The 25,240-nt window shown below is 44.8% G+C and overlaps 3 protein-coding genes and 1 long non-coding RNA gene across 6 annotated transcripts; 2 read left to right on the top strand and 2 right to left on the bottom strand.

The window, feature by feature from the left end:
- The first annotated feature begins 2,287 nt into the window (after positions 1-2,287).
- Positions 2,288-5,607, top strand: si:ch211-1a19.3 (uncharacterized). The gene is made up of 5 exons (XM_054789815.1): positions 2,288-2,667; positions 3,568-3,664; positions 4,083-4,236; positions 4,692-4,831; positions 4,943-5,607. Coding segments are annotated over exons 1-5 (720 nt in total). The 5' UTR covers positions 2,288-2,340; the 3' UTR covers positions 4,945-5,607.
- Positions 2,972-8,499, bottom strand: LOC129188803 (uncharacterized). Its single transcript, XR_008572699.1, has 3 exons — positions 8,355-8,499; positions 3,790-4,848; positions 2,972-3,700 (listed from the first exon to the last, which is right to left on the bottom strand). It is a non-coding gene; the product is annotated as an uncharacterized LOC129188803 (long non-coding RNA).
- Positions 8,500-9,562: 1,063 nt separating this feature from the next.
- On the top strand, positions 9,563-10,759 carry LOC129188802 (growth arrest and DNA damage-inducible protein GADD45 beta-like). Its single transcript, XM_054789817.1, has 4 exons — positions 9,563-9,711; positions 9,776-9,877; positions 9,948-10,155; positions 10,246-10,759. Exons 1-4 carry the CDS (start codon positions 9,677-9,679, stop codon positions 10,357-10,359), a joined length of 459 nt encoding a protein of 152 aa, XP_054645792.1. The 5' UTR covers positions 9,563-9,676; the 3' UTR covers positions 10,360-10,759.
- A 4,741-nt stretch (positions 10,760-15,500) lies between these two features.
- On the bottom strand, positions 15,501-25,097 carry ptbp1b (polypyrimidine tract binding protein 1b). Of its 3 annotated transcripts, none has more exons than XM_054790569.1 (16): positions 25,028-25,097; positions 23,734-23,767; positions 23,572-23,667; positions 21,338-21,389; positions 21,083-21,255; positions 20,199-20,345; positions 19,973-20,101; positions 18,481-18,591; positions 18,220-18,400; positions 18,046-18,117; positions 17,830-17,954; positions 17,658-17,691; positions 17,488-17,580; positions 17,199-17,415; positions 17,048-17,125; positions 15,501-16,978 (listed from the first exon to the last, which is right to left on the bottom strand). In XM_054790569.1, the coding sequence occupies exons 4-16, from the start codon at positions 21,348-21,350 to the stop codon at positions 16,846-16,848; spliced, it is 1,506 nt and encodes a 501-aa protein (XP_054646544.1). In that variant the 5' UTR covers positions 21,351-21,389; positions 23,572-23,667; positions 23,734-23,767; positions 25,028-25,097; the 3' UTR covers positions 15,501-16,845. The 3 variants fall into 3 exon arrangements, with proteins under 3 accessions (XP_054646544.1, XP_054646543.1, XP_054646542.1); XM_054790567.1 differs by having other exon boundaries at positions 15,503-16,978; positions 18,046-18,126; positions 25,028-25,096; XM_054790568.1 differs by lacking the exons at positions 23,572-23,667; positions 23,734-23,767; positions 25,028-25,097 and adding an exon at positions 23,038-23,565 and having other exon boundaries at positions 15,502-16,978; positions 18,046-18,126.
- Positions 25,098-25,240: the final 143 nt, after the last annotated feature.

The following is a 25,240-nucleotide window of genomic DNA, read 5'->3' on the forward strand; positions in this document are numbered from 1 at the left end:
CAGTTACTTGCCATTGACTAGTATTCACAAGGTTTTATTCTTTGCGAGCATTTATTGACTCTGCTTGTCCTTGTGGGCTTTTATCGGACTCCGCTTGTCCTTTCCTAACCGGCTTCACTCGTTCTTTTTTCTTCCCCCTTAAGGAACTATAACTCACCAAGTTGTCTTCCGTCTCCGAGGTATACCGTCAACCATCACACTCCAGCCAGTCCCGGAAAGGGTCTGTTTGCCGTGGCCACGGTCTTTCTGGTTGTCTGTCGTCCCCTCAGCTGGAATCCTCAGGTGTCTTGGTGTCCGGCTCGAAGGACCAAAGTAAACGTCAGGTTCATGCAACCTAAAACATTCATAAAACAATGAGACAGGAGGAAGAAGACAACAAGTATGGACTTTTTACTCGCGAGGAGAACGGAAGAAATGTACAACCTTGTGCCGCTCTGAATACACTCTCCATCTCCTCGCTTTTTATTTCTTTAGGGAGTTTCCTAGTTACACGGGACACATTGAAACTCTAAAGGGTGGGAGGGGTTACAGCTGCAATGTGCTACGGTTAAGACTACACAATAAAAGACATAACAAAGCGTGATAAGTTAAGTAAATCGTTGATGGAACGGGAGGTTCAGACAGAAGGTCTTCGTGTCTGAACTGCGGTCAGATGTTTTCTTGTTTTTCTTCTCCAACGTCCTTGAGTCATCCCGTTCAAGCTCACGCATACAGCACAAAATTATAACAGTTCAGCAACAGTATGCTGGCTAAAATGAAGATGGTGCAAATATACGATAACATGGATGTACATTATTGTAGCAGTAATGACATGTTATTGCCTCGCGAGGGCGCCACATCCACATATTTGCGCATGTTCAAAACCAATCTGAGCTTGACCTCTGAACTCCAAAAGAATGAGCGTCAACAAAGGGTTTGAAGAAGCCACTGCCAAGCAGCTGTAACTGGATGGCTCAAGATGCTGCAGCGTAGTTCAGCCTTTAGGGATGGTCAGATCTGATGTGCTGTGTGCAGTATCAGCATCCGTCTGATAGCGGTCCAAGTTGTGCAACATGCTGTAAACATGGACTGTGAGCGCTTGAGTAAATCTGCAAAGCACGGCTGTCATCTCAGCAGTGTGGAGTTACTTTACGTGCAACGAAGAGAAAGGTCATTTGTGCACAAAATGTTGTTCTATAACGATTAAAAACATGAGATTATGTCGCACATTTCTTAGGACACAAACCAAAAAGCTCTGTTTTACCTGTCCACACACACACACACACACACTGCTTTCCAAAAGCTGTTTTTAAGAACAATGACATATGCTTACGTGCGGACAAAAAGCCAAAATGCACACAGTATCTTTTTGAAATACCTGTATTTGTGCACCTGGCCTAAATTTTAATGTGCACGCTCTTCAGTATCTTATTGTACACCAGAATAAGAATTCCCTTTTCATTTGTTTAAAGACTCAGATTTAACATTTTGCACAGTTTGATTTTATTCAATTTTATTTTGAATCTTTGAAAAGTGCTGCTGGATCTGGTAACCAATCCAAGGTGCTGTTAAAATCTATGTGTTTGGCATTTAAATAAAAAGCAGCAGCACAGTATTGCATCACTTGAGTCATGTTGTAGGCAATTCCCTTCAGGGGAGCAGAATATTTTGTAGTTTGGACATAATGTTTTTCAATGTACATACAAATATATGGCTATAACAAGAAAGGAGAAAAGATGATGGGTATTGGATTGGTTTCATATACTGGATCAGCCACTGTGTGGCATATCGGGATCGGGCCACTTTACACGAGTGACACGAGTGTTAACATGAGACTTTAAACCTCTACGTTTAATAAATATTTTAGGGATGGCCACATTTAGCAGCCCTGCTAAACAGCATCTTCATGCTAACTTTTAAACTTCTGTTCAGAATGAGCTGCTTGACCTTTGACCCCTGAAGAAGTTGTTCTTAAATATTTAATGTGTTTTTTCCCCCCCTTTTTCCTTGGCTTCCAGGCAGGAATGTGGAAAAGATTGTCAAACACTTTCACTTCTTCAGAAATGCGCACGCGCACACACACACACACCCACGCACGCACACACGTGTAAAGATCTAGTCCTAGTCTGAGTCCTGGGGTTAGTGGCAGTGCTAGACCAGGTCTAGAGGAAAGGAGAGGAGAGGAGAGGAGAGGAGAGGAGTGGAGCGTCCATGCTGCTTCCTCACATAGTTGACACGTGCATCAAAGTTTTCCACGTGCGCTGCAGGAGGGGGAGGAGGGTGTGGTCTGGGGGCGGGTCTGTGCCAACATAGCTGCTCAGCGCTGAGGGAGAGACTCACTCAGACTCACAGCTCATCGTCATGGCGACGTCGTCCAAATCATCAGGCAGCGGCACCAAGGTGGCGCTGGCACTCTTGGCACTGTGGTCCATCATCTCGCTAGTGGTCATCGTGGTGTGGTCCACGTCTCCGGACCTGAAGAGCTCGGCCCGCTGCCGCCAGGAGCTACAGGAAAACACGGAGAAGCTGGAGGGGGCCAAAGTGGTGTGGAGCAAGAACAAGGAGGCACTGGAGGAACAGCTGGAGGAGGCCCGGCGCCAGCGAGAACGCCAGGAGGTCCGCATGGCTGCGCTGCTCCAACGACTCCACGCCGCCAACGCTACACTGGAAGCCTGCCACGACCACAAGGTGAGTGGTCATGTGACCGGCTAACATAACAACTGTCCCGAAAGGAAACTTGAGGTCCCAGATCAGATCCTGTTTGGAACATTCTTTCTGTGTGTGCGTGTGTGTACTTTTCACCTGGCTTTGACTGACAGCTGCTTGCGTCTGCTGTGATGGCATCAAATGGCCTTCAGCAGTCATGTCTTAAACTCCGCCTCCATAGGGGCGGGTCTTGATTAGAAATTCCCAGGATCAAACAAGCTAATCAATAAACAATAGACAATTACCACACCTAGCATGAACTCTCCCACCCCACTAAACACAAATCTTTATCCCAGCATGCCCCCCTCCCTCTCCTCCTCCTCCACCCCAAGGCTGAGTGAATAAACTGAGGAGCGACACAACTTTTCCAGCAGGAATAACTGACTATTTGTACACACACACACACACACACTCGCACACACACACACGGACATACAAGCACACATCCTCGCGCACAGTGACTCACGCCCTCTCCCTTCCTCTGGTGACTCATGTTTCCTTCCTATTAAAGAAGCCAGTGTTCCTACAGCTCCCACAATGCAACCGCAGCATCACGCTGAGCTACTGCTCGCTACGATGCCACTGCAAAGGATCACGGGATTGGTTGACATGTGTTGTTGCATGTCGTCATGGTAACCGATAAGCACAAACCTGTTTTCAATCCAGTCGCCATGTGTTTTCACTCACTGTCCACTTGGACCGCTCCGCTGCCAGTCCAGTCCAGCCAGAACCACTCAGTCCAGTGTCAGTTAAATCCAGTGCAGCAGAGAAAAGAACCAACGTACAGTAGCTCAATGCTAACAGGCAAATTCTAGGCTAATTGACATTTTAAACTCTGTGTGTGTGTGTGTGTGTGTGTGTGTGTGTATGCGTGTGGTACAGGCGGTCATGCAGGCCAACATCAGCACGCTGCAAGAGGAGGCAGAGCATCTGTGGCGGGCACAGGTCAACCTGACGGCTCAGCTGCGGCATCAAGAAGGTAACATGGCCGCCACATGAGGAAAAATAGAAATAACTAGAAAAGGAAAGGGAACAAGGGATAAAAAGTGAAGGAGGAATGAAAAGAGAAAAGTGTTACATGAATGACAGTGTTACAATTGTTACCAATTTGGGAGGGTGGAGCTTAAGAGACAGGTGTGTTTTAGGAGGGCTGATGACTTCCTGTTGGTGCTGGCAGGCTGTGGCGGGTGGGAGGGGCATGACCGTGCTTTGAACATCCTGCAGAGGCCTGATGGGGAAAACAAAGAGGTTAATGAAGGAAACTTCCTGTTGGGCACAGATGGGGGAAAGAAGACAATGAGTCAAACGATAAGGTGTTGGGGGCGGGGCTAGTCATCAGGCAGGAAGGCAGCTTCAAGCCAGGCAGACAAACAAACATGCTTGCCATGTGTCCTCAGACCAGGTGGAGGTGCTGCAGCACAACCTGACTCAAGCAGACCATCGCATGGAGGCGTGTGTCAGCCTGAAGGCGGCCGCCGACAACCACGCCACGGCAGCGCAGACGCAGACACGCGCCTGCGAGGCCAACCAGAAGTTCCTGCACAAACAACTGTGAGTAACGCCCAGAACACAAGCTTAGCTTAGCTTGGCTACGCCACGGGGCAGGAGGGTTGATCTCATTGCCATCGAAACTCCCCCGGCTCATCCAAACACAGCTAACAGTAATGCTAGTAGCCTCATTAAGTCTAGAAGGGTCTCACCTGACATTTAATAAGTTTCCTAGCTGAATGCTAAAGCTAACATGCTGCCCTCCACTGCCAACACAACTGTGTGACGTCTTGCTGGGGAAACATGTCAAAGCTACATTTGGAGGCCCCAAGCTGCTAATGACCGACGTCTATCACAGAACATTCCGGAAGGTTTTCACACGTCAGCTACAACATTTGCTCCCAAAATAGAACACTCGCTCATTTTTGTTCCGACACCGCCATGACATCATCGACACACGTGATGGAGTGTTTGCTTCTCTTCTGTTTGTGTGTGTGTGTGTGTGTGTGTGTGTGCAGTCTCAAGTGTAAAGAGCCGGACTCAGAAGCACCCCCGCCTCCGCAGACACAGAACGATCCTGCCGGTTCGACAGCCACGCCGCTCGCCGCCATGTCGGCCGTGACGCTGCTTGCGAGCTGCGTCAGCCTCCTGATGACATGTGAGGTCACATGACACCTGAAAGGACAGACATGATGAGGATGTCACCACGAACACATCAACATACTGACATGTTCCTAATAAAGTGACGTGTGTGTGTGTGTGCGCATAGGAGGGGCAAGACCAACGGCCACAAGACAGCGAGCACTGCGGTCCAGGAAGGGGACTGAGCCTGGAGAGACTAAACGACTGCTGTACAAAAAAAACACACACGCACGCGCACTGCCATGGAGATGTGTTGCTGTTTGCAACTCCCTGTATGCTAACCTGCAGAGACATTTTGCTGCCACTAGAGGCGGTGCTGCATCATGAATTAGGGTTAAAGTGTATAAGAACATAATAAATCAGTCAAAGGTATTGATAAATATGGCACAGTGACTGTGTAGTGCCTCTAGTGGCCTTACCGAGTATTACAACACAAGACAAACGTCATCACGCAAAGCTGTAAACATTATTATATTTATGTTGCCGTTCAGTCTGTCGGCAATCACTGATTGTAACTTTCTATTACAACAAGACAGTGAGTGTGCTTCACGAGACCTTTGTGCTTCATTCTTAAACGCACGGTGACGCTTTCCCATCTTGCTCTTTGTTATGTAACTAATGAATAGGATTGATTTTTAGATATTACAGATGATCTTATGAATATAGACGTGACAACTTAGTGGCAAATAAAACTTTGAAACATTTCTGGGGTGTCTGCTTTCTTCACACCACCAGAGGTCTCTTTGATTGACAGGTGAGGCCTGTCGTGATTTGATTGACAGCAGTGACGCGCTGAAGAATTTTGCTTTTTGTTAAGTGATGACATCATACGACGCTTAAGTTGGCTTTCGATTCGCCGGCTTTCGATTCGGCACTTAAGGGGAAATTTAAGGTGAACATAATGAGCAATGTGAGTGATGGTCTGTTTTTGTGACACTTTTTAATGTTAAAACATTTTAGGTAAGGCATTGCCTTTACCTGACACTCACTATTGTATTTGTAAAAATGCAATGAAGGCGCATTTTACGTTTTTTTTTTTTAAACATGGTCCACTTCAAAAACCACTATGCTTAGGCTTCTCAAATCTGGACTGTATTAATCTACAGACCCCAAGGATTGATAAAAACACAGTTTGTGATGTGTGAAACATTTATTCTATTTGTGAAAATGCAAGAAAAGGGACATCACCTCAACATGACCCCTGAGTAACTAACTTAGTGAGTACCCTTTTTTGTAGAGCAGAGGCCGTCATTGTGTGACGGTGAGCATATCTGACTATTACCAGAAGAATATCATGTTACAGTGGTGGGTCTTCTGCTGAGTGAGGTGTTCTGGAATAAAAGTTGCACAAATCAAACTGTGCTTTTATGCCTTCAAGGTTGGTATATTAATCCAGTCCAGATTCGAGAGGTCTTGGTTTTGTGGTTTTCAAAGTGGACCAGATCTAATATGAAATAGAGTTTGAAAACAGAGAAATGTACCTACAGTCAAACTTGTCTATAGCGGCCATTAGAGGGAGTCTGCAAAAGTGGCCGCTATAGACAGGTGGCCTCTATAGACAGGTTGGCGTCCAGTTTGAATGTTGACCAGTAGAGGAAAAAAAAAAAAAAAAAGGGAAAAAAAATAATAATGTTGACCAGTAGATGGCACTGCGGACTGCTGATAAAAGTTGTACAGCACTACTAGGCTTGTTATTATCATGGTTCATGGTTTTAATCCTGAACATGCATGAGTCAAACAGTAGCACATCACATAGTACAATTCACAATTTTGCATGTCCAAAAAGGAGTAGGAAGAAGCAAAGCTTATTTAATCCTACTTCTCATCAGTTTCACATCAGTTGCAATACATTTATTCACCTCTTGTTCTTCCAAGTGTACTTTGTAGGTCTACATGACAATGTAGTGCAATCATAGCCAAGGTTTTTACTTACTAAAAGGAAGCTAGAGGCTTAATAATAACTGATAACTGATAAAATACTTCAGTTAAGTACAACCGAACTCAGTTTTGCTCCCGCTGCCGCATGCATGCTAGCATATGTTTTTTTTGTTATTGTAGCATTGCTGGGAGCATGTCCTGTTCTCAGCCTACTTTGCGGTAATGTTTTGGTACAAATGCTCTTAAAGTTACATGTTTGACCAGGAAATAGCAAGCTCAAAAGAAGACGGCTTTTTTATGTGGAACAACTGACAGTTTGTGTGGATCTTGTGAATGATTGTGACTGAGCTAGGACTCAGTAATTAAAGTCTACACACGACGGCTTCATTAATTGAAAAACAAAACTTATTTGTGCATGAAGCTTCTACTTGAGTTGGTAATTTGGCTGCTATATGCAGTCAGATATTGACCAAGGGAGACAAAATGGGTGGCTGCTGGCTGCGTTGGACAGGTGACTGCTATACACAGGGTCTATACCATGTAAATTTGCTGGGGGGAATTTTTCAGTGGCTGCTATAGGCAGGTGGCCCTTCTATAAAGGTGGCCGCTAAGACAGGTTTGACTGTATATTGCATTTTCACAACTAGAATAAAGGTTTCACAAATCACAAACTGTTTTTATTAATCTTCGGGGTCTGTAGATTAATCCAGTCCAAATTTGCGAAGTCTAAGCCTAGTGGTTTTCAAAGTGAACCAGGTCTAATATGGACGGTTGAAAACGGAGAAATGCATTTTCCATCTATCCATTTTCTATGCCGCTTATCCTCATTAGGGTCGCTGGCGTATGCTGGAGCCTATCCCAGCTAACTTTGGCAGAGAGGCGGGGTACACCCTAGATTGGTCGCCAGCCAATCACAGGGCACATATATACAAACAAACATTCACACTCACATTCATACCTATGGACAATTTAGAGTCACCAATTAACCTAACATGCATGTTTTTGGAATGTGGGAGGAAACCGGAGTACCCGGAGAAAACCCACGCACACAGGAGGAGAACATGCATCTTCCTGATCTCCTGACTCTGTGACCAACATGCTAACCACTTGGTCACCGTGTGGCCCCTTCATGCATTTTCACAAACAGAATGAAGGTTTCACAAAAATAGTGAGTGTCAGGCAAAGGTAATGTCTTACCTAAAATGTTTTTACATCGAGAAGTGTCACAAAAAACATCAATCAGTGGACAAACAGTCGCATCGCATATTAGGTTAATTAAATCAAATCGGAGGCTGGCAAATCGGAAGCTAACGTCAGCGCCGTTGACAATCAAAAATAAATTGGTGTCATCTTAACGAGCGAACAAAGAGTCAATGTTAACATCCTTGGACCTTTTACAAGTGCATAGAGAAATTAGAATTGTTTATTGTCATCTCGTTGTGTTAGGTTAGCAGTACTTTACCCACAACAACAGAAATTTAAAAAAATTGTTTGATCTGGTCGCGTGTAATAATACTAGAATGTGTCGCAATAACCATACTAATTGACTGCTAGCCAGCTAGCGAGTTTGCTGGTCGTGTGACGTTTGAACTAAAAATGAGCTTATTTGACGTGGTAACTTTTTGTCAACAAAGACAACCTCATGTCAAATGTCGACATACTTGCCGACTTCTGAAGACAATTGTTTGTCACGTCATTCGTGACAACGACACCTGCATCCATCAGCAGCTAAAAGGACAGTTGACTCACTTCTGGTTTGCCCCCGAAAAATAAACGCGTCGGTCGCCTGGAAGGACGTTCACGTTTGCAATTTCCGCCCTACTTCAAAAGTCAGCATCACGTGACTTGTTTTTTTTTCTTGAACTTTATTATATTAATAAAGGGATATCAATAACAACGATGCATCATAAGTTATATCACACTAGGTATTCAAAGATGCTCACTGTACAAATGTGGCCATTAATTGCACAGGCAATGAATACTCTTAACAAGTGTAAAAAGAAGCAAAGCCGTGTTAATAGTGTAAAATGTGTGAAGTGAAGACACACATGCTCCACTGGAATCTTACGGCTTTGAATGTGTTGTAACTTCCTAACACCTCTTGTTGAGGTTCATTCTTCTTTTGGAAGAACTGTGTTAAACCAATCAATCAATCAGTGATGATCACTACTACACACGTGACACGTTCATCATCAGGCACGTGACCATCGGACGACTCCGAGCTTTTTCTAGCCTTATTTTATTTTTAGGTTCTAATTGTCTTATTAATAGTATATATGTTTTTAATTACATGTTATTTCTTACCAGCATGATGTCACTATTCAACCTTTTGAAACCTTCCCAGTGAAAAGAGGGGTTTGCGCGTGGTCGTGACTTGTCTCAACACGTCCTCGCTCCTTCCTGCTTTCACTTTCACTGCTGCACTGTCACGACAAGGCCGCTAGGGGGCGACACACACACACACACACACACACACACACACACACACGCACACACACGCAGATGGTTGAGTGGACTTTATTATGGTTATAATATAATTGCTTTGTCCTGCACGCAAGTTGAAATCGTGTTTTTTACGTCAATGTATATTTATATGGCATTAAATTATGTTATTTGATGTTTGACACCAAATGTAATTAATTTAATATGATGACTGGTGTCATCTCAAATGCTCATTCTCTCCCACTGTGTGCGCGCGCGAGCGTGTGCGTGTGTTTGTGTGTGTGTGTGTGCTGGGGATTCTCCGAAACCGCCCACGTGGATTCACCAGTTTCACTCACTGGCTCAGCCAATGATGGCAAAGTGCGGGGGGATCCTCACCCAATCATAAGGCGGCGTGTCAATAAAGCCCATGCCTGCCTACCAGGACGTGTATAAAGGCAGAAATACCAGGAGAAACAGCACTCCTTTTCTTCTGTTCTTCCTCGAACTACTTGGATCTTACTGGACTGTGTGGCTCTTTTTGGCGGATTTAGTCAGTGCCATGACTCTGGAGGACGTCTCAGACAGCAGCGACAAGTAAGTTTAACTTCTCTTCTTGTTCTTCTTGTGTGCTTGCCTCTGACCGCGTGTGCACGTGCAGGATGGAGCAGGTGAGTCGCGCGCTTGAGGAGGTTCTGGTGTCGGCTCGGCTGCACGAGTGTCTCACGGTGGGTGTGTACGAGTCCGCCAAGCTCATGAACGCGTAAGTGAGTCACTCTCTCATATATACACACTGCACAGTGACTTGAACATGCTGCCCGTGCGCGCCCCAGGGACCCAGACAGCGTGCGTCTGTGCGTACTCGCGGCTGACGAGGAGGACGAGGATGACGTCGCTCTTCAGATCCACTTCACGCTGCTCCAAGCCTTCTGTCGCGACTATGACGTCAACATCGTGCGGCTGGCGGCCGTCTCGCGCCTGGCACAGCTGATCCAAGACGACGAGAGCGAGCCTCGTGACCTGCACTGCATCCTGGTCACGGTACGTCCATTCCGTCCACGGCCTCATCTCTGGCGGTCGCGTGACGTCACAGTGCTTATGTGTGTGTGTGTGTGTGTGTGTGTTTCACAGAGCCCACCCGTGCAGCCGCTGCAGTGCCCCGCCCTCCATGACGTCATCAGCTTCTGCGAGGACAGTCGCTGCAGGAACCAGTGGGTCCCCCTAGTTGCCCTGATGGACCGCTGAACCAGCACAATCACACCGCTGAGGGGCGGTGCCAAACAGTCCAATTCAAACCAAAAGTGAGGAGGAGCACACGCTCCACTCTGCCAGGTTCTAGAGGTCCGACCGCGATGCTTCGTGTCCTGCAGGTGGGGATGCGCTGTGACTGGACCCGGGGGTGTACGAGTGACATCACACACGGCAACATGGCGGCTGACTGACAGATCATGTGACTGCTTGATGCTAAGCTAACTGGACACGCCAAGTTAAGGTTGCCGTGGTGATGGTGATGGCAGTGGTCGAAGGACAATGTAGCGTACATATAATCTGTTACAATGCTTCCAAGTAATGGATTACATTCTTCAAACATTGATGAAATGTGAAATAAAAGTGGTAACGACCTGCTGTGTAAGCACCAATTCTTTTTACTCAGCTGGAACCACGGGGGCGGAGCTTAGATCCCAGCATGCAAGATAACAAGCAGCTGTCAGGAGAAAAACAAAGATCAGAAGTCATCATGAGCTAGCACAAATATCTTTGTGAAACACTTTTGAGCCAGACATGCTATCACACAGTGAGGCTGGTTATCATCGGTGTTAGCAGCGAGCCAGGCAGGTTAGCATCAGCGTTAGCACACAGCCAGACATGCTAGCACAAAGTGAGGCAGCAGCTAGCCAGACATCATGATGGCAACCAAGCTGATGATTCAACACATTAGTGTAGCAAGAGCACATACTGAAATGTTATTTTTAGACTCGCATGTCACCATAGCAACCGGCCCACACCAGCGAGCAGCGGCGAGTGTATGTGTGCACGTGACATGAGAAGATCCTGCCGTCACTGACCAAATAAGGACGCTGCGGAGAGGCGGAGGAGGAAGACTAATATGGCTCCATTGTGAGCTCACTGGAAGTCAGATGATTCTTTTGGACTACAACTCTCCTTAATCAGCGTTGTCAGTAAAATGACCTGGATGAATGGGAATATTCACAGGCATATTCTTAATCAGTGTACTTTTTAAGGCAGACTATGTAGTTTTTAAGAGACTGCAGATTTTAATGTAGGCTATATAGTTTAAAATGTACTTGTAAACCTAGACCATGCAATTTTTAATTTCTAACATAGACTTTAATTTTTAAAATAGATTACATTTTTTATGTAGTTTTTTTCCATAATATATGTAATTTTTAATGTAAACAATGCAATTTTTTATGTACATCATGCAGTTTTTAACCTAGGCTATGTGGTTTAAAATGTGCTTTTAAACATAGACTTTCCACTGTTTAATGTAAACTACGCCATTGAGACTATGCAGTTTTTAATGTAGCCCATATAACACAGTTTTTAACAGACTACAGCATGTAAGTTTTTACGCGACTGTAGATTTTAATGCACGTTATGTAGTTTAAAATGTAGTTTTTGACGTAGACAATGCGGTTTTTCCAATGTAGTTTTAAACATACGCTGTAGTTTTTAATGTAAAAGATGCAGTTTTAACGAACTCTGCAGTTTTTAACAGACTATATCCTTTTTAACATATGCTATGTATTTTAAGGTAGTTTTTAACGTAGACTGTGTCGTTTTTAATGTGGACTATTTCATTTTTAAGTCTACGTCATCTTCCAAAAGAGAGTAGTGAAGTTTTTAAGTTGAAATTCATCCAGGAGGGTGAACCCCCTTACCCCTACCCATCTGACCACACTCTTGGGCAGAGCCCCCCTCCAACATAGTGTGTGGCAAAATTTACAAATGAACTTTGGAGCAGAAAATGAATTCCATGAAAAACTCATTTAACATTTCCTTAAAAAACATGTAACGTTAGTATTAGTGTTAAAAGTGAACCTGCCACAGCGCGCGTTAGCATGCCTGACAACAACTACAGCTCGACTGTGACCCCGCCCTCCTCACTCATGAAGACCACCAAGAAGACCCTCCCCAAGGAAATGCCTAGAAAACATCATCACATCCCAAAATAGTCATTTTTCCAGATCCGCACACACTCCTCCCTGTTGAGGATATCAGCCTAGTGTGCATGACGTGTTTTGGGGTCATGTTGATATGGAGGCTTTTACTTGGTTGACCTTTGACCCTGGTCAGGAAATGTCTTGGCAAATACTGGGGGGAGGGCGGTCTGTGGGGTGCAGTGGCTCGGTCTATTCCGATGCATGTTTTAGCGTGTGTAACCCTGCCAACAGCCGCCTACAGCCCCCCCACCCCAAGACAGGTCATGTGATCGGGAGCTCTGAGGGCTAATGCTAAAATGCTAACGTGCCACCTGACCACGAGTCAGCTAGAGAAACGTTTCTGTTAGTATGCTAGCACAGTTAGCATGTCATCAACACGCATGACAACACTAAGCTGCTTCGCTAGTAACACATGTTGCTAATTGAGGTCAAACACACACACACACACACACACACATTTACCCCCTGCCGTCCTGTCTATGAGCTCTGGGCTTCGCCGGAGCAGCTGCTGCGTGTCTGAAGCGCCAGGAGCAGACACACTTTTTCCCTGGAGAACCACTAACACAACTTGTGTGGTTGTTGTTTCGCTAGGAAAAACACGTTAGCAGCACATATGGGCAAACTAACTTTGTTCACACTTAAAACAACTAGCTTTTACACTATGCTACTAACGTGTTACAATCAGCTATGCGCGGCTATGTCAACATCCAAACACAAGCTTCTAAACAATAAATGTGTTCATTCTTGACATTCCTGGGGTGTCCACCGCTTCCTGTCTTCCCGTTAAGCAGCACTTCCTGTTCCTGAGCTCCGTCTATTGCTTTCTCATGTTAAGTACGTTGCGTGCGGCTGCCGGATGGCGTACCTCCATAACACAGTGTTGCTTAGTAATACATTTTAAGACTCATGCTGCTGTTTGGTTTTAGCTTTACATGTCGCCAGGTCATGTGACTAACCTTTTCTTAAACACTGCTGCTAGCTTATGGGAACATATGTTATGCTCGTCATGAAAATGGATTTGTGTTTTGAGGGACGCTAAACCAGCTGTCATGAACGAGTCTCAAGCAGATTAAAATGCTCGTTATTGTTTATGTTTGCTGACCTGTGACCTTCCGCTGTCTGAGAAGGCTTTGTTGTGACTTTACCATGTGACCACATGCTAACAACAATGTAAATATGAAAGTCAGCATCATGTGACTCTATCTCTCATGATGATGCTGCTGTTTGGCTGCTCAATGGAGGCCTTGCCCCTTCCCCATATAAGGAAATGAGCCACATTAATATGCTAATGTGATAAATATACATGCTCTTCTAACACATCATCTTAGTCATCTCCACTGAACACCCCCATGACGTCATCGCACTGAGTGAAAACGATGTAATACACAAGGCACACCTACATATGGCGCTGTGAACAGACACGCAGATGTATTCGCGGGATGAGCTGGTGAGTGAGGAGCAGACCACTGACCTCTGAACTCTAAGCAGTGAGGTGTAACATCTTCACACCTGCTTTGACAGCGTGAGAATAAACATGTTACACTGACATGACAGCATGTAAGCTAACAAGTAACAAGTAGAGCGTGAGGAAGGAACCCACGCAAGCAGAAGACAACAGTATGTGAGGACGGAAGCTTCTAAAGAAAGTCTTAATATATTCTATACCGCCCCCCCCCCCATGCTGGGTGGGTGAAGGAGGGGTCATGTTTTGTTTTCTCATGCAAAGATGGGGGATCTTCCCGCTGAGGGGTGGGGGTTCACGTGACACCTGAGCAGCTGACCTCGACTGAACACACAAATTAAGTGCTCACTGTGTGTGTGTGTTTTAGTGAGGTGTGAAGTTCTCACACTGCTCCCTGCAACTTCACACCTCACACACACACACACACACACACACACACACACACACAGCTGTCTCTTTCATTATGCTAGTGTGTATTTGATAATGAAGCATGATGATGTCATGCCACACTATTCTACTGGATGTGCGGTGTCAGGGCGCCACCTGGTGAACACATTTTAGGTGTTCACCTGCAAAAAAACAAGCATGCCATCTTAGCCATAGACGTACAGTAGATAGACTTCTCATCGAGTGGCTTTGTCCACAGCTGCGAGGCTCTGCATTAAATTGGAGTGAATGCCTCTCGCTTATACATTCACACACGCACTAATAAACTTGACAAACTGTTAAGCAGCAAAAACAATCTGTTTGATCTTTTCAAGTTTTTGGTGCCTGACTGTTTCCCAAGTATGTTAGTGCTTGTGCGAGGCTTTAACTTCAAATTATTTGTAGAAAGGCGCTTTATGAAGGTAAGTACATTTATTGTATTCATTTACAGCGCAGCCTTGACACATCCAATATGGCGGCGACGTTGACGGACGGCTCAGCGCTCGATGCGATGACAATATATGTCTATGATATTAGCCACTTTTACCAACGGCCTGCACTGACCTCTGGCCCATAACATTAGCAGTATAATTTTGACAATGTGGTTGTGCACGTTTCCTTGGCGACCGTCATGTCATCATCACAGCATAGCAACAGAGAGATTACCATGGCAACGGAGCCAGCTGCTGCATTAAGGATTGACCGCGACGCCAGGTGTTCTACAAATAAGAAAAGTTGGACCTGTTTCATTAGATCACGTGGCGATCCGGGCGGACATCCGCTTCTGTTCAGCTGAGAACCACAACAGAACTAGAACCATCTGGAGATCAAACTCTCTTAAAAGGTTTATCTTCACGTTTATGGAACCCATGCACCGCCCTCTGACCTACATAACCTTCTCAAAGCCTTCTGTGTTGCGCAGGCCGAGCAGAAGTGAAGTCACCGTAAGGGCACAAAAATGAAGAGCGCAAGGAGCGATTGTGTTTCCAATTGACCATGAAGTTCAGTTCGAAGATGTGGACACTTTTGTCTAACATGCAACATGCGTAACTACTTTTTCATTCTCATTTTAATTTTGTATTGGATTTCCATTTGCTACATTAAATCAAACTTTGTGCACACCAGTGTCACACCGACCCTCGCATGCGCATCAGCAGTTCATGAATATTAACTTTTCAAAATAATCACATATTGCCCGTCGATGGCATCACACACTCAGGTCCAAGTGGCCATGACAAAGGAAGATATTTATATTCATTAAACAGCTGGACTGAAAGCAGAGCAGACAAATACGTCAATCAACACACAAAAAAGTCCAGTTTTAAATAAAAACTCATTTAGTTTATTGTTGAATGTTGGTTGACAATTGTCACACTTGCATCAAATAAAATAAAACTAATAAAAAACACCAACCTGTGGTATAAAACACCTATGTACATTTAATAATCCAGCCCACAACCAGCCCAGTCCTGCTTCTCTTGTGATGCATTCGAGTCAGCTGGGAAATGACTTTAAAAACAGTTTCAACGTAACATTAATCAGTGCAACATGAAGGAATGTTGGGATGTCACATCCACGTGACCGACACGCATGTCAACAGGCTTCAAAACAACAAGTTAAGTCGACAAACACTTTCACTCTCCTGAATGAAGTTTCGTTTTGGTATCAATCAGAAGGTTCTTCGTGAGGCGCTGCTCAGTAACTCATCATCAGGCAAACATCATGAAGCATCAGTATGCATGCTAAAAAACATACGGTATCAGCAACAGTAGCAAGCACGCTAATATGCATATGCAGTATTAGCCACATTAGTAAGCATGCTAATAAGCATACAGTATCAACCACATTAGCAAGCATGCTAAAGCATACAGTATTAGCCACATTAGCAAACATGCTTTGCCTTGCTGGTAAGAGATTAGTTCACATGCTAGTGAATATCTAATATTAGCTATGTCAGCAAACAAACAGACATAAGCCAGTAAACATTCAGCATTAGCATTGAACACACTAATAAACATAACATTATGCACTTGAGCAACATATTTAATAAACCAGCACTGTCAAACATGCTTACAATACTAGCCATGCAAATGCTATGATGCTAGATGATTGCACAAAGATGAGAATCGGGCCTGAGACCTTTAACTCACGGGCCACATTTTTAAACCGCTGGAAGTCCTTCCATTACTGCATGTGCACACACATCCAGTGTGCACATTTCACGACATATACCTGTACTGGAATGTAGTGTAACATGACGGTCTTTTTGGTTTGAATAACAAAACGTGATTGTACGAGGCAATGCAGAGGAGGAAGTATGTCAAATATTGCTCAAATATGCCATCATGATTGTGTAATACATGGAAAGCCAAGGAGAAAATGAAAAAGTGTAAACCAGCTGACAGAGCAACAATAACAACAATAATGATAACGATAATAGTAATAGTAGTAGTAGTAATAATAATAATAATAATAATAATAATAATAATAATAATAATAGTGATAATAGTAAGGCACCACAGTCACCTGAACGCAGGCCTAACAAGGCCAGAAAAGGCCATCCCAACCAGGGCAAAGCCTAAGAAGTCCAGCAGACTAAAGCAGGATGGGGGATAAGCTTAAGGCCGCAAAAAGGGTCAAAGGTTGAAGGCAAAGTGGTCAGATAGCCGACTTAGAGAAGGACACTCTCAGGTGGTGGTGGTCTCCCAGGTCGTGGTTGTGGAACTGGATGAGGGACTCGATGGCTTGGTCCACTGAGGCCATCTGGATCAGCGCCATCTTGTGGTCCTTCCTGTGGGAGAGAGGGTTCAAATGGCAGCATGTGTCCTGATGAAACAAAGGTGGCTTGAGGACAACTTACTGAAAGAATTTGAAGGCATTGACTTTTGCCCCAGAGCTGGAGAAAAGCACCTTGAGGTCATCTTCGAGCACAGAGGGCCTGTGGGCGCACAGAGAGAGCGCAGGGGTCAAAGGTTTGATCGGCAGAGCCATGGCGGCGGCAAAGAACTCACGGGATGTTGGAGAGGTGGAGGGTGGCGGAGGGCGGGAAGATGTTGGCATAGTTTTTGGAGCCGGGCTTCTTGAAGCGGTGCAGAGGCGAACAGCTGAAGTCTTTGGTCAGGCCCTGATCCTCGTGGCCTTCACGCGGCAGCGCAACGCTGGCGTGCTTGGACGGCATGACGCGCAGAGGCTTCCCGTGCAGGCGCTGGCCATTCAGGTGATACATGGCTGCCGAGGAGGGGAGACACGTGAGTTAAGGTGTGACGGCGGAGGCGTGGTTGGGCAAAGGTGGGGCCTTACCAAGCTGGGCCTGCATGGTGTCAGCCATCTGAACCAGAGCGTTGTCCTTCTTGTTGAACAGGATTTTGACTCTCATCACATCGCCATAAACACCTGAGGACACGCCAAGCACACGCTCAAATTGCACCGACGCAATTTCAACAAGGACCAGATGCTCGCAAGAAACATACCGAAGAGGATAAATAGGCAGTGGGGCGTAACTCTCTGGAAAGGCCGCAAAGGTACACGATGGGTAAAGGAGGGAGGGGCCCAGCCGTTTGTCGTGGCAACACAAGAGACACATATGAGGAGGGGACGGATCAAGTCAACTTAACACATTTGCGTGTGTGTGTGTGTACTCACATCAGGGTTGAGGTTGCTCACCAGCAGGACACAGTGTCCAGCTGGGCTAGGGTGGAATGACAGCCTGGTTGTCCCCGGGAGTGACATTGACGTCAATGTTCCGGGCAGAGCGGGAACAGTCAGTCCTGGATAGGACAAGCCTAACATATTACATCCTGATCCAATGAGGACATCAGCCAACTCTTATTTTGAAAGAAACAAGACACGCGCACTGACCAGCAGGCTGGATAGTGAAGGTTGGGGGTAAGGTGTGGGGTGGGGCCGAGTAGGGCGGGGCTGAGATGATACCTGCTGGAGCTGCACACAGGCAGCAAAAGGTATTTGTCCACACACACCTGGGTCATATATATATATATATATATGTGTGTGTAAGAGGGGGGGATGCCTTACTGAAAGTGGCAGCGGCCATGTGGGGGTGCTCCATGATGGCCTGGTTGTCTCCGCTGGGGAGGTCCGGCCTGGTGAAGTCGCGACTTTTCTCATTGTTGTATTTGACGTTGAGGCTGCTCAGCTTGGAGAAGCTGATCTTCAGAGTGCAGCAGCCGTTGTAGATGTTCTGACCATCCAGGGCCTGAAAGGTAATTAGGTTGCCATGATGACTGGGGGTGGGGTACAATGCAGTGTGTTCTACCTACAGGAGGTGGGACCCACCATTTTAGCGTTGTGTGCATTGCCCGCGTCAGGGTACTGCAGGAGAGCCTGGAACTGACTGTTCTTGGTGAAGATGATGATCCTCAGAACAGTGCCAAACTTGGAGAAGATCTGAGGACATAGTTGAACATAGGCTGGTCACGATAACAAATTTAGCTGGACAATAACTGTCCAACAAATTATTGCCGGTAAACTATATTATTGTCAATACTATTTTGAGAAATTTTTTTCATTAATGTAATTATAATATATGGAATAATAATGCGAGTACAACATATCAAAAGAATCCATCCATCCATCCATCCATTTTCTATGCTGTTTGTCCTCATTAGGGTCGTGGGGGTATGCTGGAGCCTATCCCAGCTGACTCTGGGCGAGAGGCGGGGTACGCCCTGGACTGGTCGCCAGCCAATCGCAGGGCACATATAGACAAACAACCAATCACACTCACATTCATACCTATGGACAATTTATAGTCTCAAATTAACTGTATCAAAAGCAATACATTTTAATTTGTCAAGAGTATTTAACACTGCAATTGGAATGTCAAGAGCTTTTAAACTAACAACATAATATATTTAAAAAACAAAAAAAGACAAAAAACTATTAAAAATAAAATGGACTCTGAGTCTCTTTTAGCAAAAACTGGACTTAAATAAAAATTATAACCAAAAACAAAGAATAGACCCTGTCTCTGTTAATAAAAAGCACTCAAATAAAAAACATACACAAAAATAAAAACAATAATTAAAATGGAGTATCAAGTCTCTGTAAACAAAATTGCACTTCAATAAATAATGAACATTGGGTATTATTCCTTAACAGGAAGGCTTAACATACAGCGACCTGAGGGTGCACCATTTAGCGCTGTTTTGTTTAAATTTACGTTGCCGACCAAACGTCTCAGTAAGCGTTGACTGTCGGGTGAAGGCACTGCTGCACCTCGAGCGGCATTTTTTTTCCCAGTTAGGAAAACTGAACCTGATGGTTGTGTTTGAGGTGTGCATGCAAGTTGGTCGTATCCCCCTTTTTTATCACCACTACTTTCCAACAAATGCGACCTACCGGCTCATCGGTGTTCATGGGCTCACCTTGTTAATTCTGTTTAAAACCGAAATAGTCTCACACTGGTGCTCACTTGCAGGCTGCAGTACTCGCTGAGCAGCCCCGACTCCATTCAGTGTGACAAAGAGACTGAATGATTGACAAGAGGGTTCACTCACTCCGTTCATTCCGCTATAGAACCAACACGCCCAGGTGTTGAGACAGAGGCACAGAGTGAACCCTCTTGCCATCCAGCCTGTTTCTCAGAGAGAGAGGAGGAAAGTAAACATGCATGCACATGTCAATTTATCAAGGCCGGCAAAATTAGTGAGTTAGTTTTTATTTATCGTGCGGTTAATTGATTTATTGATTATCGTGACAGGCCTATTGAACACTTCACACACATTGTGGCAGCACACACACACAAGCTACGCTAGCAGCCACACACCTGACACAGTGCATCAAGACTGACAGGATACAGCATGTTCTCCACCACCACACGCAGCACGGCACTAGTGAGCACTGCAGACGGGTCCACATGGGATGAGCTGAGGGCTCGAAGTGCGGCCTGAGCCCTCTGAGGTGGGAGGAGGTAACAAGAGGAAGATCTTCATGGATTGCGTTCAAACAGTTAGCAGCCAACAGCTGCTAATAAATCCTAACAGCAGTGGTACCTCCTGGTTAGGGGAGTGGTCCGTTTTGAGTTCCTTGTAGTTGGAAAACTGGACAAAGACGGGATGGTTCCTGATGAAAGGCAGCACAGACGAGTAGTAGGCCACCATGTTTTCAGCTGCTTCCACTGAGTTCATCTCTAAAAAGGCCTGAGAGGACACACATGGCATTAGTCGCAATATTGTCACCGTGTACACTTCTGTTCTCATCATGCTAGTTCTAGGATGCAGACAGATGCATGTGGGCTTTGACTAGGGAGCGATCCGATCCAGTATGGGTATCAGGTTCCGATACCAACGTAATTCACCTATCAGAAATGTCCAAACCACGAGCCTTGTCTGTGCTTTCGTATTGTCAGCAAACGTAGCCAAAAGACATCACAACAACACATGCACTGCAGGCCCTCCTCCTCGCTCTCACCACACACACACACACACACACACACGAGACACAGACAGACAAGCGCTCCGCCTGACACGTTCAATCCCACACAAAACAGTCGGACATCACAAACCATTATCACTACACAAAACTTCTGTGTTGCCCGACTGTCCATGAAGCCGTGAACTTGTCAGGCTGAGAACTTGTGAGTGTGTGTGTGGGGCTGCATGTGTGGAGACAACTATGTTTGCTGCTATTCTTCTAAATACATTTGCAATGTTGCCATTTTTGATTGACTACCTCCTTGTCATTCTTATAGCGTCTGCAGACACTACAATAACAATAATATTACAGCCAACAAAGCTCTGGTATTGGAATGGTATCGGTAGATATACAAATTCAGGTATCATGATCTGAAGTGAAAATGTGGATCGGTGCATCCCTCTCTTTAACCATATATCAGTGCCAACATACTCATGACAGACATGCTGTCATCAACACTCACCTGGTTCTTGGCTTTGAGCAGCAGCAGGTTGGTGACGTCTCCAAAGGGAATGCCGAGGCCGATTACTTCAGGTTCGCTGATGTCGTCAGGAAGTTTGCGGATGTGGACAACTCTGGATGGTGTGCTGAGACCTCTCAGGTCACCTTTCAACTTGTCACTGTCGTTGCCATTGGCTATAGAGGACATGGAAGAGGAGTTTGGCATAGATTGGCTTTAGCCAGGATGGCAGAAGAAGAAAAAAGAAGGAAATGAAACCTGCGGTCGTCATGATACACGAACCACCAGAGAGAAGCTGCTCAGGTCCTCTCTGAAAAACCACATGAAAAACAATTACTGTCTAAATCAGGGGTCACCAACGTGGTGCCCGCGGGCACCAGGTAGCCCCCCACGACCACGAGGTGCCCGCAAGCCTGCTTTTCATTCAGGTTTTCAGTTAATAATGAAAGAACAGTAGAAAGAAATGCATTCTGAAATACAAAATGTGAGTTGTGGACACCAGCATTTTGTTAATGTTCTGGTAAAACAGGCATATTCGCTTTGTTTGGGTTTAAAATAAGCTCTGAAAATAAATGTTGCAAAAATGAGTAGCTCTTGGCCATTTTCATTTTGTAAAAGTAGCGCTCACAAGGAAAAACGTTGGTGACCCCTGGTCTAAATGATGAGGAACGTTGTGAATGTGGTCGTGTGACTGTTGGGTCTCAGATGGTTCACATGTGGAGGGTGCCCTGCAAATCTAAAACAGGAGTGTCCAAACTTTTTTCACTGGGGGCCCACTTACTGAAAAATATAAAAGATGATGGGGGCATTTTGATATTTTTTCATTTCATATGTATCTACCGGTATGTTTTTTTTTTAGAATGCACAAATAATAAAATGAGCTGTGGGCCGCACTTTGGACACCCCTGCTCCTATCCAAACTTTGATTTTTTACAGGGTTTAACGTGTATCGTTCAGAACCTCAATTGGAAATCAGTTCAATAATAAACCTATGATGTTCAACACCTAAACTGTTCAATTTCATTGAGCTGCGCTCAGTTTTCAAGATAATTGCTTTTAAAATGACACCCTGTATTTCAAATTTTTGTACATTGTACATGTGTATCAAGGGTGCACACACTTTTTCAGCATGCAAGTTACACATCTATGATACTAAATACCTAATGATTAGTATTTCACATTCAGTTTCAAGGTTTACAGGTATCATTCAATAATTTACAGTTCAATTCAACATGGCAATAATGATAATTACATATCAAAATAGCTACGTAGAGTTCGCTAGACACACAGTTCATGTATTACATCTAGTTAGCATTTGCTATCAAACACTACAAATATACAAGAAATGCAAATGATTATGCAAAAGACGATGCAGGCAAAGTGAAGGCAAAAAGGTTTCAATTAATTCCAATTAATCAGGAAATAATAGTTTAACAAACAAAAGTGTAGATAACACATATTTCTATAGAGGACGCAGAGCAGAGCCATCAATAAATGACTTGTTTTCGACATAACTAGCCGCTACAAGCGAACGGATAACTTTTATCATAGATATAAGCAAGCTACCGCTGTTAGTTGATCTGTAATTGGAATATGAAAGATGAAAGTTGCATTTCCGTGTGTCTCTTGAGACGTCTGTTCATGAGTTAATCTTTGCCACACAGGTGCAACAGCGAATCAGGAGTGGAGCATAATGTTAGCTGACTGATGTCATATGACATCTACAAAGTTATGTCTACACATGATCGACCCACGCTACCTTTGCAGTCAACGTAATAGGCACCCCTGGTTTATGACTATGAAGAGCCAGTACTGGATGGCACCAATGAGCAACCTTAACCTCACACAATTCCCATGTTTTCCTTCACAGATCCCAATCATGGATAAAACTCCCATATAAATAGACTATTTGTCAAAATAGGTTTTGAGTGTTGCTGCTTTGTGTGAACAGCACTGACCTGTGTGAAATTATATTCACAATGCTGGGACAAAAGAGTTGCTGTGTGAAAGCACGTACAGTTACAGCAATGTTCTGCCTCTCTGGGTTCTGCATACAAGGTACAGGCGGCGAAATGCAGAGTTGGTTTAGGCTCTGATGCAGCAATTATGGGGGACCACTGGGTGAAAGGGTCTACAATTTACACAAGAACAATAATGGTGTTTTTTTTTTTACTTCTTTGATGGACTTGAGGGAATGGGAGCAGCTCATATCTTCTTACTGATCCTCTCATGAATAAAAGAAGAGAAAGATGAGCTGCCGGCGCCAACAGTTGGATCTGCTTTGTGTGAAACGGCACATTTAGTGTTGAAGACCCCAGTAGGTCCTTACCCGAGGCCCTTGGTTTGATGTCCTGCATCAGAAATAGCTCAATGTGTAAGGGTCAAAGGGCAGCTTCAACAGCATGACCCATCAATTCAATCTTAGTTTGAAATAATGATGTGTGTGTGTGTGTGTGTGTGTGTGTGTGTGTGTGTGTGTGTGTGAACTTTACTGTTTGACTTTCCCGCCAGCAGAAGCAAGCAGACCGGGACGCTAAATACAAGGAAAAGCTCTCATCTGTTCCAAGATGGCGGTGAGCGAGTCCGTCCTGCGGCACACAAATGAGAAGCCTCAAAGTCTCGTGAAGAACAGGAGGAGGAGGCCAAGTTCCTACCTTGGTTCCTGTTTTTCAGTCATGCTGGATGCCCCTAAGAGAGAACAAGGTGTTAGAAGCAATACAACTAAAACCTCAGCACACAATAAGAAGTAAAGCGTGGCCCTCCCAGGAAAGGAGCTGGTGTAGCATATTAGCACATTAGCGCAGCTGTGATGAGGTCGCAAACACACAATGCAGCTAAACCAGTCTCATTAATTGTTTAATGAGTCCTCTGTACACACTTTTTTGACTCCGCCTCCCACATCTGACCAGCAACATCAAGCATATCTTCCTGGTGTGTTGGGTGGAGTCACAGACTTACAGTACAGTAAGTGGACTTCTTTGGAATGTCAGCATTCCAAGTGGATTGAAATGTGTCTAGTCAGGATAGCTTGTGGTGAAACAGCTGGTTGGAGGCCCCTCGGGGCACCTATGCGTCCTGACAAGAATTCTGAGTGCAGATGATTGTAATCAGGTTTGCACCTCATACATACAGACCTGATCAAATGCTGAGCGATCACCATCCAGACCAGACTGCACAAGCATAACTATATTCCAATTTCCAAAAACATTTTAGAAGGTTTCATTCATTATTTTTTTCCCTCGAATTTCTTAATTAAACTTCATATTCATTGTTCACTAAATGACACGGTGTTTCCATGGAGACCACGACTGATATTAACCTAATGAAGACAACCCTAAGAAGCAGCAGCTGCCATGGCAACAGCATCTTAACCTTTAAAAAGGTCCCAATGCGACTGAGCAATAATCAGATTCGGACATGTAAAATGTTTCGTCTGAGCAAGGAAACTTCTTACAGCAAAACACATTTGTGGTTGTGCTCCTTGTTCGATGATAAATGAACACTTATGACGTACTGACGTAATGTAGGCGGGGTCAACAAAAAAAATATTCGCACTGCCTCTCTCTAACATGAAACATTTTATAAGCAACTCAGTTAAACACCAGCACCCGTATATCAAATTGCTTGCAACAAGATAAACAGTCATGATATTGCAGTCCAGGTCACGGAAATGTCAACATTAAAGCAATTGGCTGCATCATAGACACACTTCCTGAACAGGAAATACAACCTTTGTTGGTTTTCGAAAGGGGCGGCCAGGTGGAGTTCGCTCCGACACAGTAGCTAGCTGCAGTAGCTTAGCTACAAGCTAATACCGAAAACACAATTGTACACGTCGGTAACGTAACGACAGAACAGAAATATCAGTCTATTATATACGTTTGCCTGTAATCAGAAATGTGCCATAACTGTAACTTGGCATGAAAGTAAGCAGGTACCACAACTCACCCGTCCATCGCTCAACGCGGAACTGCCAAGCAACAGGTTCCCACTGGCCAGCAGCAGTTTCCTGTTATGTACGGACAAAATGGCGTCTGGAACTATCAGGGCTCTGATTGGACCGTTAGCAAAACCTGTAGGCGTTTCTTGCCCGAGCTAAAAACTGATTGGCTCAGACAACAACAACAATGAAAAGAGTAGTTGAAAGTGAGGGTCTTAATG

The sequence above is a fragment of the Dunckerocampus dactyliophorus genome, chromosome 10, assembly GCF_027744805.1.
Source record: "Dunckerocampus dactyliophorus isolate RoL2022-P2 chromosome 10, RoL_Ddac_1.1, whole genome shotgun sequence".
In the NCBI taxonomy this organism is placed as follows: Eukaryota; Metazoa; Chordata; class Actinopteri; order Syngnathiformes; family Syngnathidae; genus Dunckerocampus; species Dunckerocampus dactyliophorus.

Coding starts and splice junctions, on each gene's coding strand:
- si:ch211-1a19.3 (XM_054789815.1), top strand. CDS start 2,341: ATGGCGACGTCGTCCAAATCATCAGGCAGCGGCACCAAGGTGGCGCTG. Junction 2,668..3,567: donor AAGCCTGCCACGACCACAAG/GTGAGTGGTCAT, acceptor CGTGTGGTACAG/GCGGTCATGCAGGCCAACAT. Junction 3,665..4,082: donor TCAGCTGCGGCATCAAGAAG/GTAACATGGCCG, acceptor ATGTGTCCTCAG/ACCAGGTGGAGGTGCTGCAG.
- LOC129188802 (XM_054789817.1), top strand. CDS start 9,677: ATGACTCTGGAGGACGTCTCAGACAGCAGCGACAA. Junction 9,712..9,775: donor GTCTCAGACAGCAGCGACAA/GTAAGTTTAACT, acceptor GTGCACGTGCAG/GATGGAGCAGGTGAGTCGCG. Junction 9,878..9,947: donor TCCGCCAAGCTCATGAACGC/GTAAGTGAGTCA, acceptor TGCGCGCCCCAG/GGACCCAGACAGCGTGCGTC.
- ptbp1b (XM_054790568.1), bottom strand. Junction 17,692..17,829: donor TGAGCAACCTCAACCCTGAT/GTGAGTACACAC, acceptor CGGCCTTTCCAG/AGAGTTACGCCCCACTGCCT. Junction 16,979..17,047: donor AATGCCTTCAAATTCTTTCA/GTAAGTTGTCCT, acceptor TCTCTCCCACAG/GAAGGACCACAAGATGGCGC.